Source organism: Mixophyes fleayi, chromosome 3, assembly GCF_038048845.1.
Source record: "Mixophyes fleayi isolate aMixFle1 chromosome 3, aMixFle1.hap1, whole genome shotgun sequence".
NCBI classification, from domain to species: domain Eukaryota; kingdom Metazoa; phylum Chordata; class Amphibia; order Anura; family Limnodynastidae; genus Mixophyes; species Mixophyes fleayi.
Window position 1 is genome coordinate 48,485,262 of NC_134404.1, and position 21,032 is coordinate 48,506,293.

Sequence of the window (21,032 nt, forward strand, 5' to 3'; positions counted from 1 at the left end):
GACATAGAGTCGGCCTACCTAACCCTGCCTGATCTCACTTCTTTATGGTGCTTGCCACCTACTCATCGTCCCTCCTCTGCCAAATTGTTCCCCTTCATCAAATTTGATACCAGGCTCTGGGTTTCCCACCTCTTCAAGCTGAAACTCTCCTCTGCGATATCCCCCTTAACCACTAATTGGCACAACCTTGTGTTCACTCCTGGATCCTCCGCTACAAAGCACCGTAAATGCATCCATGTAGGTTTCAAATTTCCAGTGGATTTCCCCAAACAGGTTAGTTGACTCCCGTTAGCGGAACTCCAACACCAATCCCCATCCTACATCCTCAGCCCTTTTGAATGTTTTCAAATTAGCCATTTCTTCTGATGCCTTCCACCAATCTATGTCTAAGGGACCTCACTCACTTTGAATCTCTTTGTAGATGACACCTCTTGGACAAGGGCTTGATTTCCCAAATATACAGTATCCTTCTCACTTCTGCCCTTCCTTCTCCAAACCCTAATGAGGATGACTGGGAAAGGAACCTTGGTCCTCCCCTGGATGATGAGGCTTGGAAGGACATGAGACTGGGGATAGCTAAAAGTTCCATATCAACTTAACTCAAGGAAACCTCCTACAAAATCTATTACCACTGGTATTACACCCCCACTAGACTCCATAGAATATTTCCTTCTTCCTCGCCCTACTGTTGGCAGGGTTGTGGCCACAGGGGTACTATGCTTCATATTTGGAGGACCTGACAGTCAATCGCCTCCTTCTGGGACTCGATCCATAGATTCTTAAACACCCTATTCAAAGCTCCAGTCCTGAAGGATCCCTGGGTATTCCTTCCAAGACTTGAACAAATTCTCCAAAAAACTAACTGCCCACATCCTGACAGCTGCCAAATCACTCATAGCCCTCAATTGGAAAAATACCTCTCCGTCGTCTCTTTTGGCCCTTAAAAAGCCAATTTGGCACGTTGCCGCCATGGAGATTACATATTACCTCCATGATAGAGGCCATGTTTTTAACAAATTATGGGCCCCATGGCTAAGCGTGGAACACGCCTTTCCACCTCAACCAGCCGCTTCCACCAGCCTTACCCATGTGCGATGACCATAGCCTCCCCTGATACGCACCCTTCCATTGCTCTTGGCTGTTTATACCCTGATTGTCCTCTGAATATTCACACCGCTTAACCTCGTGAGCGTGAACCCTCCCCCGTCCAGCTACCAACCACAACCCCCGTTTCTACTACCTACTTTTAATATCGCTCTCTAAACCGCAAAACCTGGTCACTTTTGGTCTAACGTTACTCTCGAGCACAATATATCACAACTGCTGTTTCCCTATGTATGTAACACAGCATTATCATTCTGCTTTTTGTATATTCTTTACTGACCATTGAAGATAAAAAATTATAAAGATTCTCCTGAGGTTCAGTACGTGAAATCGAAGCCCCGCTGTAGATAGACTTACCCCCAGAGAGGTGCGGAGTCTAACGGTAGAGAGGTATTCACCAGGGATCCCCGCAAAGGAATATGGACTTAGCTGCTCTCTAGCCGCAGGTCGCGGTCCTCTAAGGGGGATTAGAGCAGGGTGATATGGAACTGTGGAGTGGAGCAGGACTGCTGGACGATAAATGCAAAGGTTCAGGTGAATGGCAATGAACCGAAGCGTTGAAGTCTTTACAAAGCGAATAGCTGAGAATAGGACTGATTATGAGGCACGAGGTTCCTGCACCAATACTACAGGTCTAGATCGTGGAACAGGTAACACAGGATACTGATGTGCCGATGGGAGCCAGAGAGAACAGCGTCCGAACAGGTAAGGAGACCTGAAGATCTGGCTACTTAGTAGTGATGGGTAGTTCACGAATGATTAGTTCAAATGAACTAATCTTCAAAGTGAACTAAATCATTTAGTTCACAGCTCTGACAAAGATTAGTTCACCAGGAACTTAAACAAGTGGGAGGAGTTAGAGATAAAGCCGAGCAGCTCCAGCAGCCTCACTCACTGTCTCATTCACACTGGCTCTTTTGTTTCTATTCAGCTCTCTCATTTAATACTCATGAGTCAGTACCTCTAAACTACCAAAGGTGGCATTGCTGTGCTCAGACATTGTGTGAGACTCTGGAGCTGATCACTGACTATGAGTCATGAGTCATTCTCTCAGGAGTTCATTAGTTCATCTAGTTCATTTCACTCAGTGACTCATATGAGTCTTCAAATCATTTCACTCTTCAAATCATTCCACTCTTTCGAATCTTTCGAATCTTTTCAATCATTCAGATCATTTAGCTCATGAGTCACAGGATACATTCCCTTCCCTGTCAGCTCAAGACACAGTGCACTGGTGAGTGCTGCATGTTATATACTGTAGTTCTGTTTACTGCGCCATATATACAGGGGAGATGTATTAAACCTTCAAGAGAGATAAAGTGGAAGCGTTGCCCATAGCAACTAATCAGTTTCTGTCATTTTATAGACTCTGCTAGATAAATGACAGAAGCTGATTAGTCATAATTGCCAACATTATGTTGTTTACGTCTGGGAGTTCCTGGAGCGGTGTATTGTCGTAGGGGGCGGGGCTTTGTGAATTGCGCCATGTTGGCCTCGCCCCCAGTGACTTGATGCCTATTTGGGGGTCTTTTTACAGCTGTAAAAATTCCCCCCTAAGGTTTGATACATCTCCCCTATATCCTGATTGCACTGATCTCAATTTTAAAAGCAAAAAAGTGACACTTTATAATACTCTGAATTTGGGTCTTTTTCATTTGCATATTATGGAAATAAAAAATAATAATGAAAATGTAATGAACTTTGCAGAGCTCAACATGTCACTACTAGTTTTTGTATAAGTGATTGCCCTTTTTAAAATATTAAAAATGATCTGACATATTAAACTTATCTGATCATTTTAACAGGACTATAACTCATCTAATGAGGAGTAGTAGATATGCCTACAGTATGTGTAATAGACTAGATCTATGTCTCCAATCACTTCTCTCAGCAGTGTTCCAGAGCCAGTGATCTAACTGAACTAACTGAGCTAGATGAACTACTGAGTCAAATGAGTGAAATAAACTACTGAGTCAAATGAACTACTGAGTGAAATGAGTGAAATGAACTACTAAGTCAAATGAGTGAAATGAACTACTGAGTAAAATGAGTGAAATGAACTACTGAGTCAAATGAGTGAAATGAACTAATCTTTTGAACTAATCTTTTGTGTGAACTATAACAGAATGAACTAATCTTCAAAATGAACTAGATTTCCCATCACTACAACTTAGTAGAGGGAGGTCTCCCAGAAATGCGGGAGTCTCACGGATATTCTGGGAGAGTAGGCAACTATGCATTAAAGAAAAGCAGCTAATGAATCTTTAGAGACTGAAGTGTCTTTTACATTTCTGTCTCCATTACTGAAGTCATGTTGTCTTACCTGTCAGTCTTTGATTAAATTATTGTTAATTTTGAGCCCTTTTGCTGAAAAAAACAAAACAATTTGTAGCTCCAGAAGGGCGTATCTATGTAAGATAAAGAGGCCACTTATGGTGCAACTAGTCCCTTTGCTGTTAGCTGGGTAAATGCCATACAAATCACCTGAGCGATCTATGGCATAGGAACCAATACATAGAACATGTGATGTAAGGGGCTAATGACCTGAACATTCCAGAGTGAGCAAACTAGATGCCTTTATATTAATTATCTGACCAGTAAGGGGTAAATGGGGAACTAACTGTCTCACAAACAGGCTGTGACTGAGGCCAGTAACACACAGCGGTCCAGGCGCTGTGTGAGCAATGTACGTGCTGTGATCACATGACCAGTGGAAGGCGTGAGGCGGTTCACATGCTCTGCAGTGTACTGACAGGGGCGGAGGGATATGCGCCGGAATAAAGGCCCGGTCTTGTGTGTAGGACTAGGAAGAGACTTGTTGCAGGGTCCTCCTGGCTCAGTGTAGCCGGGGAGCTGTATGTATCCGCCGTCACATCCGGGTACAACATGGCCAGGTGCGTGTTATTGTACCGGTGTCCTCACCGTCTTGTATGTGTGACCCCCGCACCCCCGTGTGATGTACCCGCTACTGCTTCCTTCTATACCCCGATACATCCCCTAGTGTGTTACTGTGTATGTCTGTCTTCCTATGTGTTTCCTATACTAACACCCCTTACATCAGCCGCTGCATGTCTATTTCTTTCATTCATTATGTATATGACTACACCAAAACTTTCAGTAGATGGCGACAGTGACACTAGAAACCCCATAGTCACCAGGTGAGACTGATTGTGCTCACCCTTCTTCACTAGGTGACTGTGCCCACCCTTCTTCACTAGGTGACTGTGCCCACCCTTCTTCACTAGGTGACTGTGCCCACCCTTCACTAGGTGAGACTGACTGTGCCCACCCCTCCTCACTAGGTGAGACTGACTGTGCCCACCCCTCCTCACTAGGTGAGACTGACTGTGCCCACCCCTCCTCACTAGGTGAGACTGACTGTGCCCACCCTTCTTCACTAGGTGAGACTGACTGTTCCTTCACTAAGTGACTGTTCCCACCCTTCTTCACTAGGTGACTGTTCCCACCCTTCTTTACTAGGTGACTGCCCACCCTTCTTCACTAGGTGAGACTGACTGTGCCCACCCTTCTTCACTAGGTGAGACTGACTGTGCCCACCCTTCTTCACTAGGTGAGACTGACTGTGCCCACCCTTCTTCACTAGGTGAGACTGACTGTGCCCACCCTTCTTCACTAGGTGAGACTGACTGTGCCCACCCTTCTTCACTAGGTGAGACTGACTGTGCCCACCCTTCTTCACTAGGTGAGACTGACTGTGCCCACCCCTCTTCCCTAGGTGAGACTGACTGTGCCCACCCTTCTTCACTAGGTGACTGTGCCCACCCTTCTTCACTAGGTGACTGTGCCCACCCTTCTTCACTAGGTGACTGTGCCCACCCTTCTTCACTAGGTGACTGTGCCCACCCTTCTTCACTAGGTGACTGTGCCCACCCTTCTTCACTAGGTGACTGTGCCCACCCTTCTTCACTAGGTGACTGTGCCCACCCCTCTTCCCTAGGTGAGACTGACTGTGCCCACCCCTCTTCCCTAGGTGAGACTGACTGTGCCCACCCCTCTTCCCTAGGTGAGACTGACTGTGCCCACCCCTCTTCCCTAGGTGAGACTGACTGTGCCCACCCCTCTTCCCTAGGTGAGACTGACTGTGCCCACCCCTCTTCACTAGGTGAGACTGACTGTGCCCACCCCTCTTCACTAGGTGAGACTGACTGTGCCCACCCCTCTTCACTAGGTGAGACTGACTGTGCCCACCCCTCTTCACTAGGTGAGACTGACTGTGCCCACCCCTCTTCACTAGGTGAGACTGACTGTGCCCACCCCTCTTCACTAGGTGAGACTGACTGTGCCCACCCCTCTTCACTAGGTGAGACTGACTGTGCCCACCCCTCTTCACTAGGTGAGACTGACTGTGCCCACCCATCTTCACTAGGTGAGCGTGTACCCACCCATCTTCACTAGGTGAGACTGTGCCCACCCCTCTTCACCAGGTGAGACTGACTGTGCCCACCCCTCTTCACCATGTGAGACTGACTGTGCCCACCCCTCTTCACCAGGTGAGACTGACTGTGCCCACCCCTCTTCACCAGGTGAGACTGACTGTGCCCACCCTTCATCACCAGGTGAGACTGACTGTGCCCACCCTTCATCACCAGGGGAGACTGACTGTGCCCACCCATCATCACTAGGTGAGACTGACTGTGCCCACCCATCATCACTAGGTGAGACTGACTGTGCCCACCCATCATCACTAGGTGAGACTGACTGTGCCCACCCATCATCACTAGGTGAGACTGACTGTGCCCACCCATCATCACTAGGTGAGACTGACTGTGCCCACCCATCTTCACTAGGTGAGCGTGTGCCCACCCATCTTCACTAGGTGAGACTGACTGTGCCCACCCATCTTCACTAGGTGAGCGTGTGCCCACCCATCTTCACTAGGTGAGACTGATTGTGCCCACCCATCATCACTAGGTCAGACTGACTGTGCCCACCCATCATCACTAGGTCAGACTGACTGTGCCCACCCATCATCACTAGGTCAGACTGACTGTGCCCACCCCTCTTCACTAGGTGAGACTGACTGTGCCCACCCCTCTTCACTAGGTGAGACTGACTGTGCCCACCCATCTTCACTAGGTGAGCGTGTACCCACCCATCTTCACTAGGTGAGACTGTGCCCACCCCTCTTCACCAGGTGAGACTGACTGTGCCCACCCCTCTTCACCATGTGAGACTGACTGTGCCCACCCCTCTTCACCAGGTGAGACTGACTGTGCCCACCCCTCTTCACCAGGTGAGACTGACTGTGCCCACCCTTCATCACCAGGTGAGACTGACTGTGCCCACCCTTCATCACCAGGGGAGACTGACTGTGCCCACCCATCATCACTAGGTGAGACTGACTGTGCCCACCCATCATCACTAGGTGAGACTGACTGTGCCCACCCATCATCACTAGGTGAGACTGACTGTGCCCACCCATCATCACTAGGTGAGACTGACTGTGCCCACCCATCATCACTAGGTGAGACTGACTGTGCCCACCCATCTTCACTAGGTGAGCGTGTGCCCACCCATCTTCACTAGGTGAGACTGATTGTGCCCACCCATCATCACTAGGTCAGACTGACTGTGCCCACCCATCATCACTAGGTGAGCGTGTACCCACCCATCATCACTAGGTGAGACTGACTGTGCCCACCCATCATCACTAGGTGAGACTGACTGTGCCCACCCATCATCACTAGGTGAGACTGACTGTGCCCACCCATCTTCACTAGGTGAGACTGACTGTGCCCACCCATCTTCACTAGGTGAGCGTGTGCCCACTCATTTTAGTTAGGGGAGACTGTGCCCACCCATTTTCATTAGGTGACTGTGCCTACCAGTCCCCTCTTCATGTACCGCACCCCAAACTCCCCCAGTTTCCTCCAGGTGTCGCATCCCTCACCGACCCTTATATGTACTACATGGCACTATAGATGGCAGAGTGGTTGGCATTGCTGGGGCCATGGTGTCTATTCCACCCAGGGCACTATTTGTGTAGTGTTTGTATGTTCTCCCCATGTTTGTATCGTTTTCCTTTAGGTTCTCTGGTTTCCTCATAGAGTCCAAAAACATACTGGAAGGTCAATGTTGGAGAGTGTGTGTTTGTGTGGTAGAGAATTTAGACTGTAAGCTCCATGGGGGGCAGGGACTGATGTAAATGATTAAATATTCCCTGTAGAACCCTGCGTAAAATGTGCATGCTATATAGTGATAATTGGTCATAGACAAATGGAATACCTTTATATTCTGTTTATATTTAGATTTTTTTAAGTTGAAAATGTTTAAATTATTATTTTAAATAACACATTTTGTTTTCGCTTACATTGTTTTTGTTTTTATCTTTTTTTTTCAGACAGGCGATCTAACTATGGTGGGCACACATCCTCTGAGGTTTAAAGGAAATATTTATTTTATGGATATGCCTGTGAACAGTTGTGGAACTTTTCATCCGTTAGTTACATGGTTTGCATGCATGTAGCTGTTGATGGTGATTGGATTAGTTGGGCTTTTACTGTTTGGCTTGTTTTAATGTGAGACTAGACAACCTCTTCTGGGAAAAAGATGAAGACTCGCTGGTCTTGCACGTGGATCTGTCTAGTCATCTTACTCTCTCGATCACATTTGTTATTTCCTGCACTGGTGAATGGTGAACGAGTACCCTCGGGACATCAGATGGAAACTTCTGGAAAATACCATGGTAAGAACAGTCTGGTTATATTTGACCAGGTATCAGTACTACAACCAATAAATGTTACCCCCTACTGGCTTAAACAAGCCTTCTACTTACTGAATTTGCATTCTTTTTTCTGGCCTTCCACGATTCAGTGACGTTCAGTGTCTAAGTTGGCTCTCTGCTCTATTTGCTCTCGTATTTGTCGTCATTTCCCCTCAGATAATAATTTGTGTCTGGAACAAATTACCTTTTAAAAGGGGATCTAACTCTCCCCACCTCCCTTTTGATTTTTTTTGATTTTTTTTTTAACAAATGTAAATATTAGATGGTTTTGTCACAAAGAACCACATAAAAAATGAACTATGTACTGCTCATGGGTACAGTACATAGTAAGCTGCTCTCTGGTTGCCAAAACTTGTGTTTTCCTTGAACCTTGCTTTGCCGATTGTGAAGATACCGGGTTTAATATAACCCTCTGTACTGCACAAGTACTACCTGGTACCTATCCAAACTTGAAAATCACCCAGGCAAATATCCAAAATAAAATAAATAATTTAATTTAACACAATGATAGCACCAAACGGCAATAAACATATTTAAATAACCTGCATCAAATAAAACTACAGCATACCTGCCAACTCTCCCGGAATGTCCGGGAGACTCCTGAAATAAGGTAAGTCTCCCAGGCTCCCGGGAGAGCTGGCAAATATCCCGCTGCAGCCACCGCTAAATGACGCGATTCACCCCGAATCACGTCATTTTGCCCCCCCCCCACCCGCGACAAAATGGAATTTTTTTTGCGGGGGCGGGGTTAAAATGACGCGATTTGTCATGCCCCCTCCCGCCCTCCAGTCACGCCCATCTCCCGGAAACAGAATACAGAAAGTAGGTAAGTATGAACTACAGTCTGGCACAGACAACATACAGGGTATAATGAAAACACCTCACCAGTATCTTAGCCTCTCTCAGGGACTTGCTGTCTATCCATTCAAGCTTCTCCCCCTCTCTCCTTTGAGGCTACCATGGCAGTGGTCCTGAGTCACTGTCACTCTGCTTTTGGCGGACGCACAGCTCTCCAAGATCCGGAGAGGTAGATCAGGGCAAAGGCAGTACTCCAGGGACCGATTTGTCCCTTTCCTGTCAGGGCAGAGATCTAGATCTCAACCCCATCCTGACTTCAGCTATCACTGGGTAGTGAATGCCAATTTGCAGTTCTTTGGAATTGGTATTTAAAGGCAGAAATGACCTTCTCAGGAGTTTCAGGACCTGCCTGATTGGTCCTTTTCTGTGTTTACCTTTTCACAGACAAACATACAGACAAAGGGATAGTAGATGAGCCACACTTGATATAATCAAGGATAGGTATTGTTCTGTGGCTATACAGCAGAGTTTGTTTAAACAGGAGAGATCTCAATCCAGACACATTACATTTAAATACACAGCGCAGGCCTCTGGAATTAAACATAGAGCTCTATCTGTGGACCTTTTCCCTATTACAAGTTTAAATATGACTAAGAAATATAGGAACCAGAGGGCTAGAAATAGTATATGTTTTTATAGTCCACAGTTTGTGAGAAACGAGGTGCAGACTGGTTGAGGTGATATTAAAACACCTTGTTTCACCACACGGATGTAGGTTGAACTTCTATTTGTTGGCATTTATATATGGCTTGGAGAATAGTCCAGAGTGTGGTATAGAGGGAGCTGCCTGTAGTCCACAATTTCACATTGTTGCACCCTGCTTCAACATTACAGCAAGGTGTAATGAGAACAGTCTCCAGACCTCCAGATAGACATCAGCATTTGGAACATGTTTCAGGGGTGGCTGGAGGTGAATACTGTTATTTTTCTGAATAACAGTGGCTTAGTGGTTAGCATTTCTGCCTCGTAGCACTGGGGTTATGAGTTCAATTCCCGACCATGGCCTAATCTGTGGGGAGTTTATATGTTCTCCCCGTGTTTGCGTTGGTTTCCTCCGGGTGCTTCGTTTTCCTCCCACACTCCACAGACATACTAGTAGGTTAATTGTCTGCTTTTAAATTGACCTTAGTCCCATGCGGTCTGTGTGTGTATGTTAGGAATTTTAGACTGTAAGCTCCAATGGGGCAGCGACTGATGCGAGCGAGTTCTCTGTATAGCGCTGCGGAATTAGTGAGATATAAAGAGCTAATGATGATAACCTAAAACAATAGCATATATATTTCTCTCTACTAGGCACATTTTAACCAGTGAATATTTTTCACATGTCAAATAAATCTGGCCGCCGTAAATATATATTCAAATGAAGAACAGATGGTAGGTTACGCTGTGGCTTTAAATCTCCAATATTAATGTCTTTGGAATATCACACAGTCTATATTAAACACAGTAAGGCTGTCTGATGCTTTCCCTTTGGAAAACTTTTTTTTATAACACTCTTCCATCTCAGTACAGTACATAAGTATAGGATTCCGTTATTTTTACATGGAATAACCCGGACTTGTAAAGGGAATGTTGCAAGGTACAGTGTCTACTGTGTGGATGATTGTGTTGGTCTAATATAAAATGACAGATTTATTGTTTAGCTAATGTTATGGTTAATATGAAGAGTGGGAAATGATCCCATTGGGAGAGCAAGCACTTTGTATATTTAACCAGCTGGGGTATGAGTTTATTAAGGCCATGTTGTGGTATTAGTGGAAAACATGATTCTTATGCAGGAAATCCTGACCTCTTCCCACTGACAGAAAGCACAAGAGCCTAAGTACTGTCTCTGCAATCTCAGCAGAAGTTCTGTGCTGATGAATGGTCTCTGAATCTGAGCACAAATGTGGTATAGACTAAGCAATAAAGACAATGATTATTTAGTTATAAGTAGCATTATTTTCACCAGGTCTCGGATTAAATTAAAAAATACCCTCTAAGGATACAAACAAATAAACACCAGGGGGTAAATGTATCAATGTCCGGATTCTTCAACTCCGGCGTGTTCAGCGTCTTCGGCGATTAAATTTAAAGCGGCGCTGCCTTGTAAAGGGAAGTTTCCCTTTACAATGCAGCGCCGATTTAAATTTAATCGCTGAACACGCCGGAGTTGAAGAATCCGGACATTGATACATTTACCCCCATATCTAGTCTTTTAAATATAAATGAAAGTAATACCCCATACTTTAATCTTGCTAGATAAAGTCAGATTTGCTGAATTCAGTAGACCCGTATGCAGGAAAATTGTTTTCTTTGAATATTACTACCTTTGCTCACATGTGTCAGTTCTATTATTGTGTTGGGCAGTTAATGTATGTTAATAGAACAAAGTGGGTTTCTATGTTCTGGGCGAACTGAACGTCAGTGTCTTAGCTATTTTTCTTGGGTGTAATCTATTATTTTGTGCCATGGGCCAGTACTTATAAGGCCAGGGCTGAACAAACCTCTGGAACCAGATAGTCAATGCATCTAAAAAATTACTCGTTAACTTTGTGGGAATCATTTTCTTTGATGATTGATGCAACCCTTCTCTGGCTTATTAAAAGATTTTAGATTTGATTGACTGGCTCCAGCGTTATGCAAGTATTTATATTAATTAATGCACGCCTGGTAAAAGGAAATACATTATTAATTTGTAAGAGAATCTGAGGGCAAAACTATGACTCACAGACCTGTTTTAGATCCCAAGCTAAAAGAAAAATGGTTGATATAAAATGTGTTCACTCACTGACTGACTTCCTTTATACCTCTCTGCTGTCCTCTTGGAGGAAGCCTTCCTGGAAGAGAGCATAGCGCGCTCAACAAAATGCACTAAACTGGCTGTCTTCCTTTATACCTCTCTGCTGTCCTTGTGAAAGGTAGCCTTCCTGGAAGAGAGCATAGCGTGCTCAACAAAATGCTCTGAACTGGCTGACTTCCTTTTTTTAAATCTTTCTAAATATGTTGTGCACAAAACACTTTTGAGTAAAGAAAAAACTAACAAAGAACCCAGGGACATATAAAGGGCGAAAAATATGAAGACTGCTGCTCTTAAATTATACGTATTTTCCATGTTAAATAAATGATTTAATGGTGAATAAAATGTTGAAAGTAGGTATCTTTTATATACGGGAGACATGAGACACTAAGTGGTAAAGAAGATGCTATGGGTTGACCTGACAGGCATTATTATATAATGCTTCCCACATACTTATTTTGGTTTCGTATTATTGTGATGGGTTCTCATTTGTTTTATGGCAGTTGGCTAGTTTTCTTGTACACTGCTTTACAGGTAATGTCATTGTGGCTCTCTAGTGAAAGTCTTCCTGCACATACCCCCCAAAGTACAATATGAAGGAGTCCCATGAATACTTAAATCTATCCTGTATCTAATCTTTCTGTCTGCAGAAAGCCTGGACTCAATGCTGTCAGAATATGATGTTATCTCGTTGTCTGGTATCCAACAGCACTCTGTGAGGAAACGGGACCTGCAGGCTCCATCTCATGTGGAGAGAATGCTGGAGTTCACTGCCCTGCACAGGTAATCTAACCCCATGGTGCCTGAACCTTTAGCCCACCATCCTGACACTCGGAGAACATCATCTGGGGCTTTGTTTGATAGTGTATACTGACATTCTCACGCAGGGCTTGTCAAATCCTGGGCACCTTACTCCTGGGAAGCCGTGCCCAGCATAAATAGGGACGTTTGTTGTTCTGCTCCCAGTGTTATGTCGCACAGTGTATGGTAAAGAGGACTTTGTAACAAGCTCTCTTCTCTGACCACCAACAATGGCATCTAATTGACACCCCAGAATGCTGTGCACACTTCCTAGCATTCTGGAGCATAAAATTTAAGCTCTCTTGGAGGGGACCTCATCCAGAGGACTTGGGCTCTGTATCATGGAAGTACTCAGAAGGGAAATGATGTATGATCATTCATCTCTGAGTAAACGTGGAGCAGCAGTGTAGCTGTGAGCGGGGTGGAGGCAGTAATGGTGCAGTGATGATGCTGAAGTGGTCGGTGAATGGATGTGTGCTGTGAGGGGAAGCTTAGAGTGTGGACTTCAGGATTGATGTGGGGATAGGGAAGGGTTATTATGTAGATTAAATGCAATGACTGTAAGGGGTGAGCTGTGTGTAAAGGGGGTTTAATCTATGGTCCCCTATCTTATAGCAAATACCATATAAAAATGAATTAAAATTTGCCTGGCTCATAAAGTTTTAGGCTCCTAGACGCTAAAAACATTGTAGAGCCCAGTTCTTACAGTTGAATGATCCAGTGAGCCAGGAAAGAGAGAAAATTATCTGCATGATAAGTGTATGTGTCATAGTCATACGTAATAGGCGTTCCAGTAAGGCTGGGTACACACCACAGCCGTTTATCGGGGAAATCACATGATAAATGACCGTTTGGCCCGATATTGCAGTAGTGTGTACACTCTAACGATTTATCGTTCCAAAGCATATAGTATTGTTTCGTTTGATTTTTAAACTGAATTAAAAATCTCATTCAGTGATGGAACAATGTTGTTACAATTCTGCAGTGTGTATGCACTCATACCAGCAGTGACCATAGATCTCTATGAAGTGTGCAGAGTTACGATCTTTTCAGCCGATAGTTATGACAGATGAAGAGCACAGATCTGATGGTAAACCTTAGTAAACGTGTAAAGTGTGTACACATGAATCGGCTGCTGATCGGGACTCCAGGCCCCCCCCAGACGTTGGTAAAATCATTAACGATATCCCATCGGGAGAAATTTTCTGTAGTGTGTACCCGGGATTAGTGTATGCTAGTACGGCTGTTGTTAGTGCTATGTGAAATGTAAGGATTTCTCACTGTGTTGTGATAATTGGTGTTTGTACACAATTTCCAAATCTCACAGTCTGCCTGGGTTAAACAAAACTCTTTTCGGTTTAAGGGTATATGAAAATGTGCCCTATAGTATCAGCTGTGCAGGCTGGACATTATCTCTTCTCTTGTCATCTCATCTTGACTACTACAACCTCCTTCTGTCTGACATTCCTGTCACCCAAGTATCCTCACTTCAATCCATCCTAAATGCAGCTACAAGGCTGATCTCCCTCTCACTGCTCTACATCTACTGCACCACTTTGCAAATCCCATATTGCAGCCTCTCCACCATCTATCTGAGACTGACGAGGCGAATACACTTACCCTGGTGGGGAGCTTGCACCATTGGTAGTATAGTTTGTACACATTTACGCACTGTCATTGTTTTTTCAGAAACTCTTTATTTACCAAGTGTGTCTGTTTCTTCCAGAATGTGCTGCAACAATAACCTGTTTTCACTACCAGTGTCCTTTTGTAAAACCAGAAGTCCAGGCTGTACATTGTTTGCTGTTTTCGTCGTCTTTTGCGTTATGTTTCCTCCTCCTGTAATTTACATAATCTGTTTATTTGACATTTTCCAGGCATTTTAAACTGTACTTAACATCTGAAGCAGATCATCTCTCTGAGAACCTGAAAGCAGTGGTGTTGGATGGGAACGGGAAAGGAAAGGAGTTTCCTGTTAAGCGCTCCGACTTCTTCACTGGCCATGTTGTTGGTTAGTAGATACTTCCTTTAGGACACTTGTTACTGCTCTGTATCATTGGTGTTTTGTATTGGCCTTTGACAGGCCAAAACATAGGAGCCAGCATTTGTTTTAACAATTTGATGATTGCAGAAAATATTTGGGTTTGTTGGTATTTACATTGAAACAAAAAATAGCTTCACACTTTGCATTCAATTAAGTTAGACATTATTAGCATATTATACCAGCCTGTGGCCCCTTGCAGCCCACTGCACCATGTGACCTCTAGCTCTTCCCTCCTCTGCAGTACTGGGAGCCATTACACTTGGTTCACAGTATTTAGATCTCCCATGCCCAGTGTTACACTGTGCTCTTACATCGATCAGATCTGCTCTCACATAGTGAAAACTGATCATGGCTTTATTGGTGCCTCTAGCAAATATGAAAATATAATTGCAGTGGGGCCTGTCTACAAAAATAAAGAAAGCAAATTTTTTTTATAGAGGAGACCTGATGGGAAAACATGATCGCGTCACCATTCTGACTGGGTTTTGTCAGCCCTCAATTTAATGTATTCATTTATCACTTAAGATGGTCCCAGCATGGATGAGTTATGCCTAGAACACCAGTGCCTTTATGAGCACATTGGAACAATGGCTGATGAGATATGAAATAGCTAACTGAATTGGGCAAAATGTATAGAGATGGTAGCCAGTCCCTACTCCCAACAAAATGATCTGCACAGGGAGATGATGACCATTGCTAACAGTGGCTGAGGTTCTCAGACCTGCTAATCATTAGTAACAACAAATATGAAGTAGCGATATACCGCAATTTCTGTTACTAGTTGTGAAAATCTGAAAATGTTCTATATATTCGCTGATGAATAGTAAAAACATTGTGAATTTGTCATTCATTGAAACATAGAATCTTCCTACAGACAAGAGCTTACAGGGCCTCTGCACTTTTTTTTATCTGAAATATAAAGAAAAGGCAAATTGTAGATATAGATGTCCCACTCAGGCAATCCAGGATATCGCTACTCCTGACTGATTTTTCATTTGTCAGATTCCCGTCTACATCAGGCATATTCAAATCTTCCATAATATTCACCTCATTTGTCATTGACAGCTCAGTGATTTTCTCTATTAATACTATATCCATTTCCTCATGTTATCTATATATTGTTCCTATTCAGAAAATCTCTTGCCAATGTCTAGAGTTTCTGAAATGCTCTCATTCCTATCCGGAGTGACTTTTATTAATTGCAGTTCTTTTTAGCTAATAATTTTACATACAGTGGCTATAGAAAATCATCATACCCTGTCCCAACCATTACCTTTTGTCACATTACATTATGAAAATGGAAATAAATTACATCAAACTTTTTCCAGCTGTATTTACACATTATAACCTCCAACATCAAAGTGAAAATAACTCACAAAACTTCTAAGCAATTAATATAATTTAATTACTAAAATGCCTGTTGTGGATAAGTGATCATACCCTTAGAGTAACCATTGTAAACTTGGTCGGGTACAACCAAAGACACAACAGGAGAATTGGCCACCACCTGACATCAAGTGTAGTGGTTTTGATCTCTTCAGAATAAAACCAGCTGTTTCTTGATGATTCCACTACTAGTAGAGTATGGTAAGGCAAATAAATCACCATGGTTGGAAAGTTGCTTTTAAAAGGACTAAGGGATAAAGTTGTGGAAAGGCACAAGTTAGGAGAAGAATACAAAAAGATTTCATAGGCTTTTACTCTCCCTCTGAGTATTGTTCAAAGCATTATTAAGAAGTGGAAGGCACCACCAACACTTTGCCTTGATTGGGCCGTTTCTCCAAACTGGATGACAGCCAGGAGGATATTGATCAGGGAAGCTAACGAGGCAAATAGCAACTTTGAAGGACTTACAAGATTTTATGGCTCAGAAATTGGTCGATCTGTACATGTGACAACTATCTCTCAAGCTTTACACAAAGCTGCCCTGTATGGCATGGTAGCAAGAAAGAAGCCTCTTCTGAAAAAGTGCCACACCATTTGTTTCCGCTTGGAAAAAAACACTTGGAAGATTTAGATGCCATGTGGAAAAAGGTTGTATGGCTAGATAAAATCCAAGGTGGAACTTTTTGGACTGAACTCCAAGCGCTATGTTTGGCCCAAACACAGCACACCACCCAAAGCACACCATACCTACTGTGCTGCATGGTTGTGTACACGTTATGTTGTGGAAGTGTTTCTCTTCAGGGCAATTGGTCAGAAGCGAAGGAAAGATGGATGCTGCCAAGTACACCAAAATTCTGGAGGAAAACCTGTGGCCTTCTGCTGGACAGCTGAAGATGAACAGGTGGTTCACCTAGCAGCACAAATACCCTAAACATACAGCCAAGAAAACAGTGCAGTGGCTTAAGGATGGGAAGGTGAATGTCCTTGACTGGCCAAGTTAGAGCCCTGACCTAAATCCAATAGAAAATCTGTGGACAAACTTGAGAGTAGTCCATCACCGCTCACTAGGAAATTTGACTGAACTTGAACAATACTGCAAGGAATAATGGGCAAATATTGCCCAATTTAGGTGCACAAATCTGGTAGAGACATACAGTCATGGCCAAAGTTTTGAGAATGACACAAATATAATTTTTCACAAGTCTTCTGCCTCAATTTTTATGATAGCAATTTACATATACTCCAGAATGTCATGAGTGATCAGATGAATTGCAATTAATTTGAAACATGACAATGAACTTTTAGCCCAAAGACAACATTTCCACTGCATTTCAGCCCTGCCACAAAGGACCAGCTGACATCAGGTCAGTGATTCTCTCATTAACACAGGTGAGAGTGTTGACAAGGACAAGGCTGGAGATCACTCTGTCATGCTGATTGAGTTAGAATAACAGACTGAAAGTTTTAAAAGCAGGGTGGTGCTTGAAATGATTGTTCTTCCTCTGTTAAGCATTGTTATCTGCAAGGAAACACATGCAGTTATCAGTGCTTTGCACAAAAAGGGCTTCACAGGCAAGGATATTGCTGCTAGTAAGATTGCACCTAAATCAACCATTTATCAGATCATCAAAACTTCAAGGAGAGAGGTTAAATAGTTGTGAAGAAGGCTTCAGGGTGCCCAAGAAGAAGGCTTCAGGGCGTCCAAGAAGAAGGCTTCAGGGCGTCCAAGAACGTCCAGCAAGCGCCAGGACTGTCTCCTAAAGTTGATTCTGCTGCGGGATCGGGGCACAACCAGTGCAGAGTTGCTTGGGAATGGCAGCAGGCAGGTGTGAGTGCATCTGCACGCACAGTGAGGGGAAGACTTTTGGAAGATGGCCTGGTGTCAAGAAGGCCAGCAAAGACTTCTTGACACTTCTCTCCAGGAAAAACATCAGGGACAGACTGATATTCTGCAAAAGGTACAGGGATTGGACTGCTGAGGACTGGTGTAAAGTAATTTTCTCTGATGAATCCCCTTTCAGATTGTTTGGGGCATCTGGAAAAACGCTTGTCCGGAGAAGGAAAGGTGAGCGCTACCATCAGTCCTGTGTCATGCCAACAGTAAAGCATCATGAAAACCATTCATGTGTGGGGTTGCTTTTTAGTTCCTTCCATGTCTTTGTATGTTCAGATAAGTGTTAATTAAATGTGTGAATTCCTTAAGAAGAACTTCTGTTCCCCTAGAACCAGGACAGCTCTCTGTGCTGTTCCAACATCACTTCTATATAAATCATTAGTATGAACATGGCCATCAGTAGCTATCTCTTCACCTTGACTCAGTTTGTTAATTCCACCAGTCTAATGAGCATTTCTAGACCTCCCTACTGCTTGTTGTCACAGTAGATTTGTATTACAATTATCTTTCTTATCTTGCTTCTATTAGCTGGTGATTATATCACCCAATCCAGGTCTCCCACACGCATATATTTGAAAGCTACCAAAATCCAGCAAACCTCAAACGCATCACCTGTCTCCCATCTCTTCCAAAGTCCTTTAAATGTGTCCTTTGGAATGCACGCTCTGTTTGTAACAAATTTACCTTCATACATGACCCCTTCCTCTCAAACAGTCTCAACCTTATAGCAATAACAGAAACATGGCTCATGCAATCAGACACTGCCTCACCTGCAGCCCTGTCACATGGTGGTCTCCATTTCACCCACACCCCAGACCTGGAGGCAGACAAGGAGGTGGGTTGGACTACTTCTCTCCCCACAATGCACGTTCACAGTTCTACTAAATGTCCCATCACTCACGTTCACATCTTTTGAAGTACATACTGTTCAGGTTTTTTTCTATTCTCTATGAGTGTTGCTGTCATCTATTCCCCTCCTGGACCCCACCAACGATCCTCGCACCACAAGACTTTCCTCTAGTCTTCAAACCTTCAAGCGTTCTCTGAAAACCCACCTCTTCAGACAAGCTTATAGTATTCCTCTACCACCCTCCTAATCTCCTTAGCTTACCCTATTACCACCCTCTGCACAGCTAACACAAGACAACAACCCTCTGACCAACATAGTTGTGTGACTGAGCATACAGCCCACTAAATACTTTGTAACCTTTGCATTCTAGCTGGACAAATATTCAATATAATGTAGCACTTACCCTTGTGTATCAAACCAACTTGTCCCATAGATTGTAAGCTTGCGAGCAGGGCCCTCCTACCTCTACGTATGTATTACCCAGTATTGTTTTATTACTGTTTGTTCCCAATTGTAAAGCGCTACGGAATCTGCTGGCGCTATATACATAAATGTTGATGACGGTGATCTGTCCTTTTCTTTATTTCTCACTGACTTGTTTATTGCAGGGGAGCACAATTCAAAGATCATAGCACACATTGGTGATGGTGATTTTTCAGCCCGAATCACAACAAACGGGGAAGAATATAACATTGAGGTAGGTTTCGCAAATTTGTTTTTGCAATTTTTAAAGGGTTTTTCTATCATTTTAAAAATTGATATTCTTAAAACATGTATATAATATGACATTATAAAGGTTTTTACCTAATGTCGATGGGGTCCTAATACTTTGTGGCTGAGAAATGGGTTACCATGCGCTTAAACTGTAAACAGGATAGATGGTATTTTAGACCATCTTACCTACCCTGTGTTTTTGTTTAGTCTCCCTTCAATGATTTTATGGGGAACCCTCATCCTGAACACTGCCTTCAACGGTTAGCCCCCTCTTAAAGCCTTTGGTGTTCTGCTCCACCACGGTGGAGACCAATTACAAAGGCGTTTTAGTTGTTTCAACCAAACAGATCTTCACTTGACTTTATAGGGCACTTGTTTGGTTTTAAGGAGATGACCAGTTAAATTAAAATTCCCCACATCCCTCCCCTATAATTGTCCTTCTACTGTTTATTGATTCTTTCCTATCCAACAATCATGTAGTATACATACACTGTACACTGCCTTGCTCCTGCCTCTCTAACACAGACCCCTGTGTTCCCCCAGTACATTGTCACAGGAAGAGTAAGTACACATATATAAAATGTGTTCGGTTGGGTTTGATGAAGGAAAATGTTTGTTTTACCTGGACAACCCATTGATCTTTCTTAAATTATCTGATATATTGACAGTTATACAAACATTGTAGGGAAAGTCATCAAGTCTTTAAACCATTAAGCAGAGACCTTTGACCTGCCCTGTAATTGAATAACCTATTTTCTTTCAGCCCCTGTGGAGGTTTGCAGAGGACACATCGAAGGACAGCCTATTGGTCTACAAGTCCGAAGACATCAAAAAAGTCTCCCGCCTCCAGTCCTCCAAAGTGTGTGGTTACGTCACACCTGAACAGGACCTCTTCAGGAATGAGCAGGATCCCACTGATACACATGAAGGTAGATGGCAGTTACTGTTACTATAGATCACGTAATATAACTGGTACAAGTCAACCATTTGTGTTGCCCGTAGTAAGCCAGCAGATTCCGTCATTCTTCTAGTGCACTGGGCAATGTCGCTTCTTTCCCTTTGCAGCGGTGTTTATAAATGTTCCCCGTGTTTCTTTCCGAGTGTTAGGCTTTTAATTTAACCAATATATTCTTTTTTTCATCTGTTATTGATTTAAGAGTTAGATTTAATTGCTATAGAACAGTTGTGTTTTTTGTAATACTGTGATGTCTTCTCTAGTGACATACTGATTGTTAGCGCTGTTCGTTTCACAGTAGTAATGATAATCATTGTAGAAGGGGAAAAGCAAAAGCTTGAAATTAGTATTAAGTGGCGCTTCTCTTCCTCCTCTCCTGCCCACTCACTTGTAAAGGGGAGAAGCTTGTACCAGACCTCGGCTCATGAGCAGCAAGGGGGAGTCGCTTCACTGTGGGGATAATAGGCAATTATGGGCAATGCAGCACTATGGGATAGAAATATGTGTGTGTGTGTATATAGAGAGAGCTATATAGATAGATAGATATATAGATATTAGAGAGATATCGATTTGTAATTGGTAATCACGTCATTACTCTACAGAAAAGCTTTATCAGATATACCAGTTGCAAACAGTGACATGCTGCATTTAGTGATACAATTTAAACATGTACCTACTCCAGTAAACAAAACTGTCGGTCAAAAATGACTTTTACATTTTCAGTCCCCTGGCATCATGCCCATTATAATGGCTCCTGAGCAGTTACTAGCAATATGGAAGTTGCACCAAGCTAGCAATTAAGTAATTGAAACCGCAAACAACTAGTAAAAATGTGTAAATTACTGCTGCAGAGCAGGGATGTCATTTGTCACATTGTGAGGGTGTTCTGTGGTAGAATTCAT

At 43.4% G+C, this 21,032-nt stretch overlaps 1 protein-coding gene across 2 annotated transcripts in view; it reads left to right on the forward strand.

Annotated features, from left to right (window-relative positions):
* Positions 1-3,859: 3,859 nt before the first annotated feature.
* Positions 3,860-21,032, forward strand: part of ADAM17 (ADAM metallopeptidase domain 17) — a 64,913-nt gene continuing 47,740 nt past the window's right edge. The window contains exons 1-6 of one of the 2 annotated variants that reach the window (XM_075201454.1): positions 3,860-3,998; positions 7,466-7,810; positions 12,137-12,269; positions 14,165-14,298; positions 19,070-19,158; positions 19,939-20,104. In XM_075201454.1, coding sequence (XP_075057555.1) covers positions 7,675-7,810; positions 12,137-12,269; positions 14,165-14,298; positions 19,070-19,158; positions 19,939-20,104 — 658 coding nt within the window. In that variant the 5' untranslated portion in view covers positions 3,860-3,998; positions 7,466-7,674. Of the gene's footprint in view, positions 3,999-6,857; positions 6,879-7,465; positions 7,811-12,136; positions 12,270-14,164; positions 14,299-19,069; positions 19,159-19,938; positions 20,105-21,032 lie in introns of those variants that run through there. The other variant, XM_075201455.1, reaches the window with a different exon arrangement.